The 13047-nt window shown below is 33.9% G+C and overlaps 1 protein-coding gene across 4 annotated transcripts in view; it reads left to right on the forward strand.

Annotated features, from left to right (window-relative positions):
• Window positions 1-1109: 1109 nt before the first annotated feature.
• The window catches only part of LOC131069218 (uncharacterized), a 40891-nt gene continuing 28953 nt past the window's right edge, over window positions 1110-13047 (forward strand). The window contains exon 1 of one of the 4 annotated variants that reach the window (XM_058004577.2): window positions 1110-1907. In XM_058004577.2, coding sequence (XP_057860560.1) covers window positions 1818-1907 — 90 coding nt within the window. In that variant the 5' untranslated portion in view covers window positions 1110-1817. The remainder of the gene's footprint in view (window positions 1908-13047) is intronic. The other 3 variants (XM_058004579.2, XM_058004576.2, XM_058004578.2) reach the window with 3 other exon arrangements.

Raw genomic sequence — 13047 nt, forward strand, 5'->3', positions numbered from 1 at the left:
TAATCCCACCTAATTCCAACTCTAAATACATATCTAACACTATTGTTAGAAATTTGATGCATTGTGTCCCTTGTTTTAGTAGCTCCTTTACCATAGTGCAGGGTGTTTTTATGTTTTGTGCAATTGTCTCTTACATGTATAATTATTAGATTATGGAATAAATGATCAAGAATCTTTTATGTCATCTTTATAGATATTTTGTGGTGTTTGTTTTATTATCCGATTCTCTTCAAGGAAGATATTTAATTTCTTTTAGCAAAAAAATTGAAGTGGTAAATTATATGTGAAGGATTAAAAAGAATGGCTATAGCAAATCTTTCACTTGTAAAAGAATTTTATTATATAATACCTATAGGCACCATGTAATGAACCCAAGGTGAGGCTAATTTAAGGATACTTAGACTCCAATATATTTTTTTTTATAAAACTTCATATATATAACATTTTTTTTTTAGATATTGGGATTATAAATTATGAGAAGATAACTTTCATGTGGTATGAAAATACATGGTTTTCTTTTTGGCATAATAAGTAAGATTCTCCCATCCAAATACTTGTCTTTTCAATTAATATACACCCAAACTAACATCCCATGGTTTTTATAATAGAAAATTTTAGAGGATTTTGTGGCATATATTTTTTTCCCTATTATAAAGGACACAAATTAAGATTTAAAGGACACTATAGTCTATAGCTTATCCATATAAACACAAGCATGCCATGCTAACTTTGAGATTTACAAATGATAAAAAAAGGAAATTAGAAGATATCTAGATATAATAAAAACTTAGTTTAAGACATAAACTCAACAAGAGATTGATACTCCAAAATAGTAAACACTACTTATAAATAAAAATGCTAAAACAAAATGAATGAAAAAAAATGTAAATTATATACAAATCACTAGAAGAAAGGAACCAGTAATTGTATAAGATCCAATAATCATTATAACAATTATACTTATAAGATCCAATCTTGACACATATTAATATTATATATTGTAAATAAATAATTCCAACTTCCCTTCAAAGTCCAACGGTATCCTCCTATTTAATAGGTGTTTCACACGATCAATCAAGTATTCTAGTGAATGAAAAACTTAGTGAAGTTGAATGTGGTCATGGAGGATGGTCATGAGAAGCTTGGTGGCACTTTGGTCATGTAAAACATGTGAAATGCATCATCACTACCTATTTGCTGTTTAGATGTCACTGCTTTAGAACAAGGGTGTCCCGCTTGTAATAATAAACTGAGCGACGAGATTATGGTTATGAAGTTTGCAATAATCAATGGACTTCCTTACAAGGCACTCCACAATGATGTATAATTATAGGCAATTAGCTTTTGCAATGGAAAACACTGGAAAGCGGAGTTTGTCACATTGTACGGTCTCCTAAAAAGGTCAATTATTTTTCAACTTTCAGACTTTGTCAGACACGCCGAGACCTATGGTGTCCGCGGATTTGTGCTGGTTACTTTGGTATATGTAGCGCGGATTCTAAGGGCTTAGCTGTTAGCAAATTGCCCGTGCTATGGTGGGTGCATTTTGCCTTTGGAGGAGGCATCAAAACGCATTTATGGATACCTAAATCATTTTGAAACGGCTTTCCCAGCTCAAAATTTAGTGTGCTTAAAATAGGCATTGAAAAATTATTTTTGAAACTTAAATTCTCTGAATCTTACGCCATTGCAACATTTGTGAGCTGTGGGAAGTCTGAGTTGTGCAGCCTCTTCGCCTTGTTCAGAGCTATTGAAATGGAAGGGAATTCTTTAATTAGCTGTTAATAGATCCGGTCAAATCTGCGTCTACTCCGTCAATGTTGAAAATGTTGGTTTGTGCTGCTGACATCGCAGAGCGGAGGACTGTTCACAAAGGCGCAGCGGATTACTTCATCGCTTCAAATAATGTAAGGCTTTTCAAGATTTATTCTTTTAAAAGAAAGATTGTAAGACTTACTCGACGATCATTTTTAGGCCTAAATGTTCTTGCTTTGAATGCTTTGTGGAATTCACGGATGGTTTTTCATTCGGGCAAAAAATAACTTGAATATTGCCCCCGACCCTCCCAAAATATCTATGAGCGCACTTCATCAGAGTGGAATAGCAAAATATAAAGTTACAATGCGGTATGAGCAGGTCTTTAATTTAGTAAAGCTGCGTGCTTTAAAAATAAAAATAAATGTTTCAACACTTTCAGAGATGATCTGAATCATAGAATATCTGCTTATTGTTTTCTCCTAAACCCAAAAATATTTGTGAATTAGGGGTGTTTGAGTTTTTCTCCTATTTATCATTAGATCCTACTATTTATCATTAGATCCTATAATTTAGATTCCAATTGCATACTCCTTTTTTTACTTGAATCCCACTGTATGATTGCAAATGATGTTTTTTTTTGAACAGATTGCACGTGATACTTATCACCCTGCCTTGGTGCCCTATGTGATCTTGTGGCAAATGCCAGAAAATATTGTTAGAAAGATTAAATTACACAGTTGAGTCCGATAAATCATCACATATTAAATATACAAGGTTCTGATTTGACATATGTTGGGTAAATTCAAAAAGGCTTAAATGAATGTTTTGCCGGTATATATAGTTCGTCAAACACCGTTTTGCTCCTTTAAATTCTTATTTTAGCTGTCTTACAATGATAAGACAATATGAATGCCTTTAAACAAATTCCTTATGGATTATGTATTACCAATTCTGTAATGCCCCCTTGAAATGTTTCTTTTTTTTTTTTTAAATATTAAAATCTGACTCACAACTGTAGCAACAGTCAATTATTAATATGATATCAACTTCAGAAAACTGCAGTTTTAACAGTTTAGTTTAATTCAGATTTAATATTTAAAATATATATCAGAAAAGAGGGAACTTATCCTTGGCAATTGCTGTTAATTATCCCAAATATGCAGTGATCTATCTTCACTAAAATGTCTTTAAATCTGCCTGAAGCAGGGTTTTCATCCTCTAATTTCAGGCCTTGAGGGATTTCATCCTTAGGTTTCTGAACCACGCTCCACGCTCCACAAGGAATAATGGTTAGATATAAAATATATTCAATGATGCTTCCTTCTCCTTTTGATTTCTCTTGTATACTTTATTTTCTTCACAGACATAACTCTTCATGATACCCCATGAATTTTGATAAAAGAACTTTAATTATAATTTTATTATATTAATTGGACAAGTGCTTCTCATTACTTTTCCATTTGGTATTTTTTTTTGTCTTCTAAAACAAAGGTTTGCGATTATCTTTGTTATTAAAATATTTCTGAATATTTATTCTAAGTTTAGTTTTGAGGAGGGCCTATTACAAATGCAAAATTGTGACTTGTGGTGAAGACACGATGTTGGGTTTTAGCACTTGGTTATTGTTTTTAAATTTTTGTTACAAGGTTTGAAATTTTGGTAGGTTTAGGAACGGAAAGGTTCCCTATATTTCAGAATTTAGAAAAGGGTTTGAAACATACAAAGTGATGCATAACCATGGAAATGAAAAATGAAAAGAATTCTAAAAGAGATATTAAATAATTCAATGCACACAGTATTTAGTATTTATGTAAGAACCCTGCTGGTTCTAACTCTCCTGAAATACTATTGCTGATTTGTTTTGGATTTTCAAAGGTTTTTGAACAACTATTAAATAAAAATAACAATTGCACCAGGCAAGAATTGCCCATATAACTGAATAGCTACCAAATATGGAACAATTGAATCTATATTATACATTAAGTAACTGCTGCAAATGAAACTAATACATAAAACATACCCGTAGGTCCTTAGCTTATTTTAAATAAATAATTCTGGAGTTTGCCAGCCAAAACTGGGAAACTGACCAAAATTGAAGTACAAGTCCAGAATACAATTTCTCCAGGCCAAAAATGAGATGAATCCACCTAATTATGCTGGGCGTTGGGAATGGTGCAACTAGATTGCAAATTAGAAAGACGTTTCAGCCTCCCAGTCAAAATGTCCCTTTCCTGGACCTCACGTGCCAAGCCTAAATTGTACAGCCAGCAACTAGAAACTATACGACTGCTTATTGAAATGAAATATGCAGCTAAAAGGGGCGTCTAACCTGATTTGCCCTTTCCTTATTGAAAAATCTGCAATATTTGAAATAAAGAATTTCTGTTGAAGCACAATAAGACTCTTGAATGAAGCCTTCACACTTGCAATAATTCAGCTGATCTTCTACAACCTCACAATCATAGATCCATGAAGAATTTCCGTTCTCCAATGGCCAAACCTCCGAAACCCTTGTCAAGGAATTCCACAAAGCAAAATAGAAGCAATGTCAAATAATCTATATTGAGTTTTAATTGCCCTTTTCTCCGTATAACCCCAAAAGCACAAATTCCAAGAAAGTACGCCCAAATGCAATTTTAAATACATTAAATGTATTTAAATCACTTTTCAATAGTTTAAATTCATCTTGGACGCACTTTTACATTTAAATGATTTAAAATCACTTTTAATATTTTAAGCGACCTTTTAATTTTTAATAAAGTCTTTTTTAATATTTAAGTGGCTTATAATTTTAATAAAGTCACTTTATGACTTTATAATATCCATATAAGTCAATTAAAAAACTTAACCACTAAAATATTAATATCTCCCTCAATATTCAGTCTTTTGACGTGTCGTCAGAAGTTGGGGTCAACACTAAATAACCCCCATGTGTCCAGGTGCCCTGACTAAAAATATCACAACTGCTCCCTCAACTAAGCCCATACACTGACTGTAAAGGCCTTGGAATTGAAACCAAGACTGAACCGAAGAAGCTGAACTGCCATTGAGACTCTCTATCCCGAATGTTAGCCTACGAGAGTCCAAATAATAGGCTAATCCCTCGAACTCTAATGCTCACGAAAACAGGGACATTACAATTTAGATAGTGGGCTAGCTCTCAAGTCCCTATAGTCTAGGGTGTAGGCCATCATGCTTCACAATGACAACATAAACATCTTCAAAAAAGCTCTACAATAACAATTTAAACATTTCAAAATCAAAATCTGCCCAATGATCTTCATCTAATACATGACTATTATTAGAGTTAGTAGCAACATCCTGATCCAATATATCTGCACCACCAATACAATAATCAAGAGTTTGATTTATGTCTTGACATGATTTTACAAGGAATGTGACCTGATGCGAGCTAGAAATGAGAGGTGTTGTATGCAGGGCCTGGAAAACAGGTTTACACTACAAAAGAGAGGATGAATGTTATAGGGAATATGTTGACCAAACATCCATTCTGATAGGTTTGACCATCATAAAAAGTCCAAGGTTTGCTGAAAATCCTTGAGGTTCAGTCAAAATTGTGACTATGGTTACAGCTATCCATTGATTGAGGTAGTCATGCATGCAAATTGAAGAAAAAACCATTATTTGCCATAAAAGCACAAAAATTTTCATATACCTGAGGATTTTCCCGATTTGGTACCAAATCAAATTTAATTTATTTCGTGGCATGTTCCTTGTAGCATCTACTGAAGATTTAAATTTTTTTTTTCTAGCATAGCCTCGCCTTTATTTTGAGAAGAGGAGGGGAAAGAAGAAACAAAGCTGTGATGGGCACTTGCTTCTAGCCTTTTTACTTGACTGAAAAATGATAAGTTTTATCTCTTGAGAGGATACACATTACAAGTAGAAATCTTGTTTGAAATCCATATGCAAAACATATGTACATGTCAAGACCACAACCTCTTCTAATTCTGTGGTTGATAGATAACTTATATATGTTATTTTGCTCTAAGGTTGCAATAAAAGTATTGTTTTTATGATTATCTCAAACTCATTCTATTTAGTATTGGAGGGTATCCATAATTTTGCATTTGACCGAAACAATCTGAAATCAATTCGAGTGTGCCTCAACAATAAAATTCTGAAGTTCATGTTGAACACTTAAGTCTTATCAACTTGGAAATTTGTTAGTACCCTCTAGCAACAGACACAGGTATCTGTCTTCCAATTTCCTACACATTTGCCCCAGTTGAAGAATAAAGTGTTTTATTGGTCAAATCTGCATTATCCCATTTTCAGACAGCCAGCTGTGCCCTACTTTGCCCTGCACTTGTTTTATGTGCCAACAACATGGGCTCTTAGATGATTATGCAGCCCTCCAATGTACTTTATTAAGGTGTCATGATATTGAAAATCTTTATTCATTTGCACAACTTTCTTGCAAAACTTGCTTGTATTATCTTCACACTTTGGCTTTGTTCTTTCCTAAAATATTGCGAGTTAATGAATCTCTCCTCTTCATAACACATACTATACAATTGCTTCTTAAATTCATCCCATTTACAAGTTGGTGGCAATATTGTCATAGCAAAGAATAAATATAATTTTCAAACCAAGTTGGTCCATGCATAGCCAATCTCATTCTTGTGAAAGAAATTCTCAGCTCCCCACTTATATTGTGCAAACTGAAAACTGCAATTTTAGACAATCAATGGCCATTTTTCTCAACACATTACCTACATATAGCAAGATTTCAATCGTGGCTTCCACTTTGAATGGAGATCTCTTACCTGTTTTTTTTCAAATAGGGTCGACACCTCCAACTGCTCTATTTTGAGGCCTTTTATGACTCTAGCGTTTATATTTTAAAACTTTGACAAAAAGTAACACTTGGGTACATGGCTCTGCCATGCAAAAGCTTTCTAGATATATTGTCCTGTTATTCATCATCCCAGTCAAAGTTGCTCCTCATTGAAACCATTTCAAAAGAATGCATTTGACACCAATTGTGGTTTATACATTTGATTCTGCAGCTCTGAGACTTTATGGTACACAATCTCTTGCCCAATAGATAAGGCACTGGTTGATTTACATTTATCGTCAAATGTTTTAGTGCACTAGTTGTCATTTAAAGCTGGTCAAGTATAGTTAAGCATTCGTATCATGTAATTTATGTCATTAAAAGGGTTTACTATAAAGTTACTTTTATCTTTACACATACTCAAGTTTATGAAATTCTTTTAGAATGAGTGGATTATTAAATTGTGCCAAAATATTTTATCATGGATGAAGACATGCAAAAATTGTTATTGTAACTGAGCCTGTGAGTGGAGGAAAAAGTGGAAAATTGTCATTTAATAATTTCCACTGTGGAATTTAGAGCAGAAGTGAGAAGTAACCAGGGTTAGATTTTAGATTTAAGTTTTTGGAGAGACTAAGATTTTCGAAAAATCAAAAAAGTTATTCCAAGAAGTGCTAGGGTTTGAATTTTCTCTCCAATGGTAGTAGATTTTTTCTCCTTTTTGATTATGCAATTTTCTTTTTATTTTTCTCACCAATATTAATGGAATACAAATTGTTGCTCATAAATGAATTTGGTAATCTTCCTTTTAATAAAATATAATATTCAGATTGTTGAATTAAATTTTATCATATCATGTAAATCATTTCAGGTGGATGTTATGTTTCTCTTTCTTAGATACTCTGCGATGCTAGGGTTTGAAATATTGAATGGTGAAGCTCTGAATCACCTGCATGTTACCCATATGTGGTGAAAACTTTGTAGTTCCGTGGGGTTTTTTCTGTTCCATTATGCAAATTCACCATTTTCACTGACATTAGGATGAGGGGCATCAGATCTGTCTTGTTTTCCTCTTTTTCTGAGCTATCTAAATGTTCCTCTGCATTTTAGTACACCTAGGGTTTTTCCTTTTTTTTTTCTTTATTCACCTTTTTTTTTTATTTGTTCCTATTCCTTTTGTGCTTTTTGATAAAAAAGTACATAAAATTTTTAACCACCATCATAAGATAGAGCTGCCCCTCTTCCTCTTAAACATAGAGGGATTTCACTTTATTCATGGTGGATATTCCAATGTTTTTTACAAAGTTTGTTGCTTTCCATTGTGTGAATCAATATTTTTGCAGAGTAGTGAGGTGACAAATTCAAATGTTAATAAGGTGGAGGTTGGAGCTGTTTATTGGTTTGGGGCTGCTTTTTATGGACTTGTGGCTACCATTTTCTCATATCCTTAAACAGATTGCAATCTTCCATTGACATTCCTAGCTTTCTCTCAAGAGTTTCCATCAGTGTTCCACGGAAACGCGTTTCCCCCTCCCCAGGCCCAAGTCCCCCCGTCTCCGAAACCCGTCCCTGCAACTTTTTCCCTTTGTCCCCCCGTCTCCCCGTCCCCAATGGCCGTGGAACACTGGTTTCCATTACCTTCTTTGACTGCTTAAGCTTTCCAAAGGATTGAGAAATACCTGCCTTGTTTTCTTCTGATTTGATGGTTCTTGTTTTTTCATTGTCAGGCATTAATTTTTCTTCATCGATCATGCTTATGACTTCTCTATGCCACTTTCTAATGGATGTCTCTTATTGCAAAAAGCAATATATTTGTATTTTTCTCTTGCATAGGTCGTTCTGTTATCTGTTATCAATCTGCAAAATTGGTCAACACATGACAAGAAAGGCCGCAAAATCCAATGACCATAACTATTCTAACAACAGTTGAATCTATATAATCAACCAGCACAAATTTTAATCTTTGAATCAAACAGCCTTTATGTGCTTATAAATCAGTTGTTCAAGTGCTGATGCATGAAATGAAGCAACTGAAAAAACACTAAAAAAAAATAGTAATAACACAAGAGATTACCCTGGATAAACATAGTTTGGAAAAACTCTAGAAAACCTTGCCTTCTCTTTCCGCTATATCTTTATGAATTTACAAGTTTATTGCCATTCTTAAGCTTGCAAGGACACCAGTCAACAGTAACAATATTCTAACACTTTTAAAACAACTTTACAACATGTTGAATTCACACACTCTACTGCACAGAAATCACCAAAAATCCCTAAGAGAGATAATCAAATCCAATGTGGGTGTACACAAAAATCAATAAAGGCAAAGTACAAAAATACCAAAAGCCAATTACCTTCAAGAATGCATAATTTCAATCTTTTGAGCTCCTCAGATTCATTCTGAACTTACAAGTTTATTGCCTTTCTTTAATTTTGAAGGAAACCAATTGATAGAACAATATCCTTATACTTGTAAGATAATTCACAACTTGCTGAATTCACACACTACTTTATTCAATTCACTAAAACTCACTACGAGAGATTATAAATCCAATATGGGTGTACATATAGACAAAACTCAATAAAAATGCCCAAGCACCAATGGCTTTTGAAAGCTTATAATTTTGAACTACACTTTTGAACTTCTCACTTTTCAGAATCTCATGGAGCCTGCAGTGGACACGTTTGATTCCAATTGAAACCATTACAGTGCCAAACTATATAACTATTCCAATTTTGACCTCTTGGTGTCTAGATGACCCCTGAACCATTTTAAAGTGCAAAATTGTTAAACCTGTGTCTTGTACATTTTTAACTTCGGCAAACTCACTTTGTTGCATAATGTCTTGTATAAGATACTGTCTTCAGCTTGTGTACTTAGTCAATTATACTTTTAGATCAAGATTAGTTTCTCATTTAACTAAATTACTAGCTTCCACAATCCAAATTTGAAATATCCCCCTAGGGATATTAATTGATTTCAATTTATTCACCAAATTACACTAAAAATCATTAAATTTCAGATTTAAACAGAATTCCTGAAAAATAGATATGAATATAGCCTGAAATCCCTTAATAGAGCAATAACAGAAAAATCCAATCATAGCCACACAACTTATAGTCAGATTGGATAACCAGTAAATAAAACCTGAAGCACAAAGTGAGCCACCTGAGTGATAACTCCAACTGACAATGGGTTTCCATCCACTGCCTCCAAGCTCGAGGGTTTGCGTCCTCAAACCTGCCGAAAACTCCAAGAGACACAATTTCCAAACATAAACCAAGCATAACCTGTAATGTCCCCACTTTGAAATAAAATTTAATAATAAATGATAATAATAAAATTAAAATATTTAAAATTAAATTAAAATATAAAATAATATAATTAAATATAATTAAATATGATTAATTAAAAATTAATTAAGTTAATGAAAAGTCAAAAGACATGAAAGGAAAAGTTGTGACTCCCTCAACAATGAGATATAAAAGGGAGAAGAGAACCTCATTTGAGAGGGGGAATAATTTGAAAATGAGAGGTGCAGATCTGATTTAAATAATAAGTGCAGATCTGATTATGAGAGGTTGTGTCCCTTTCAAAGGGCAGAAATAATGAAGAGTTGCACTCTTTCAAAGGGTGCTAATGGTGAAAGGGCGCGTCTCTTGCCAAAGGGTATACATGATGAAGTGGTGTGACCTCTCCTTCACATTGAGAGACATAAAGGAAAGGAATCAAAGCATCCAATAACATCACCATGGATTGATAAGATCAGAACTGTTATTATGTTACAAGCAGTAATATCTTTGTTCTTAGTGGTATGCATGGGGATGAGCTGAGTTGTTCATTCACATTTTGGCATAAAGTGGTTATATATACTAATGGATAGAAAACCGGAAGAACACCACCATCATTGCCTAGTTGGGTGGTTCTATATGCACAGAGTCAGTAAACCAGATCGCATGAATACATGGACTGGTGTCAGGGATGACAGTATATACATAGCATAGTGACAAAGAACTACAACACAAACCACGACAGTACAGTTGCCATTACAAAATCAGTCATAGACACAAATTGCATACTCATATTAATGAATGACACCTTCAGAACTGCTGGTATCATTAACTCTATCAGTCATAACATATCCTCAATTGTCAAAATCCAGAAAGCTGATCAAGATAAGTTCCATTATTCGAATTAATCTCAGAATTTTATAGTAAAATATATTTAATTCTGATTAAATTGTATTTATTAATATATTACTATTCTAATTTGTGATTAGAATGGATGTCTCAGGTTTAAATTAAGGGAAATCCCAAGTGGGGACATTACATAACCATAATGAGCCTTTCCAAATTATTAAATAGCTCAACCTTGTGACTCTTCGTTCGCCCATTACCTATCTCTTAGAATTCCCTTCTATTAATAAAGTGACTTAACTTTATAATTTGACGTTTGACATAAAATGTCACTTTAGTCTGCTTAAATAAATAATTAAATAACTTGTCTTTTAAGTTATTATGTTTAGACAACTTAAACTTAATTATTTAATGGATTTCCTAATGTCCCAAAAAGGGGACATTACAATCCTCCCTCCTTAAAGATTGCTTGTCCTCAAGCAATCATGAATCTGCATACCAATACCAGGATCCCAAACCATCCTCAGGAACACTGTTCTACAAATCCGTTGTGCCACTCTGATTAAGTCATCTGCATACCCACAGTGTAGCAACATATCTAGATCCACAGGAGTTAATGCATCTAACATGTCACTGCTTGGATCCCATATCAATCTGAAGAATGTTTTTCCACCAATCTGCTGCCCAAAATTGTGAAGCCACTCGACAACATCCCACTGAAGTAATGCACTGATCATGCCAATGCCAGGATTCCACATTATCATGTTGTCAAAACTGTCAAATATGAGGAGATAATATCTCAAGGAGCTAACAACACTGAACAACTCTCCAATTTTGAATGATCTCCCATGGAAGTGCATAACACCCATCCTAGGCATACAAATAAACATATCAACCCATCCTGAGCTACTGGTATATTCCATAACCACTCTCATAGGTTTGGAAACTCTAAGAGCACTAAGATCAATACCATGATATATATTCTGCCAATGTAATCCAAGAGAGACCACCTCAAAAAACTCTCTGTCAATCACGATCCAAGTACTACTCCTATAGACAACTATCGACAACATGACATCAACAGTCTGTCTCCAAATGCTAGTTAAGAAAAATGAGTATTCCAACAAACCCAACTCACCAAAAAAGCCCCACAACTAGCTGCACTGAAGTTTGCAAGTACTCTGAGGTCAATGCGCTAGGAAGGAACTAGCACAACAGTAAACAACTTGAAATGCCGCTGAATACATAGGAATCACGAGTAAGGAAGTAGCTGAAAAATCATTTCCTTTGATCAAATCATACCTACCCTCCATCTTCAACCAAAAACTACTTATCTGCTGAACCAAAGAATCCATCCAACTCATTTGTAGATCATAATCTGAACTCATATGTAGGCTGATTAGTAAGTGGGCAGTAGTACTAACTGTAAAAATTAATCCACTACAATCCTGTGGCCAAATCTCATCACTAGGAACTGTACTTGGGTCCCAAATCATGCTATCAATTCCATTCGCATCACTGGAGTCAGAAAGAACTCTCTCATCCAACTCAAAGAGTGGATTATCAAATGTCCAATCAGCATCCACCTCAAACAAAGAATTGACAACAACCTGAAAATTATCCTTTACTCCCAACTCATACTGAAGTTTTGGCTGGTCCAAAATTTTTCCATTTGATCTTTTGGGACAGCTATCCAAGTCATATGTCTGTTGTATGTTGTCAAGTTTCTTAATCATTTCCTTGAAAAACTGTAATGTCCCTACTTTGAAATAATAATAATAATAATAATAATAATAATAATAATACAAAAGAATAAAAAAAATTAAATTAAAATATAAAAGAATATAATTAAATTTAATTTAGTTAATGAATCGTCAAAAGACATGGAAGGAAAAGTTGCGACTCCCTCAACAATGAGACATAAAAGGGAGAAGAGAACCTCATTTGAGAGTGGGACAATTTGAAAATCAGGAGTGCAGATCTGATTTAAATAAGAAATGCAGATCTGATTAGGAAAGGTTGTGTCCCTTTCAAAAGGCAGAAATAATGAAGAGTTGCACTCTTTCAAAGGGTGCTAATGGTGAAAGGGTGTGTCTCTTGCCAAAGGGCATACATGATGAAGAGGTTCACATTGAGAGATATAAAGGAAAGGATTCAGAAGGATCCAATGAGATCACCATGGATCATATCAGATCAGTAACTGTTATTAAGTTACAGGCAGTAACATCCTTGCTCTTGGTGGTATGCATGAGGATGTGCTTAATATATGATGCTTGATAATGTTCTTATGCAGAATTTAATAGTAATATTAATACAAACTGCAATATGTATGACTGTCATACTTAATTTTA

This window comes from Cryptomeria japonica, chromosome 6 (assembly GCF_030272615.1).
Source record: "Cryptomeria japonica chromosome 6, Sugi_1.0, whole genome shotgun sequence".
Classification (NCBI taxonomy): Eukaryota; Viridiplantae; Streptophyta; class Pinopsida; order Cupressales; family Cupressaceae; genus Cryptomeria; species Cryptomeria japonica.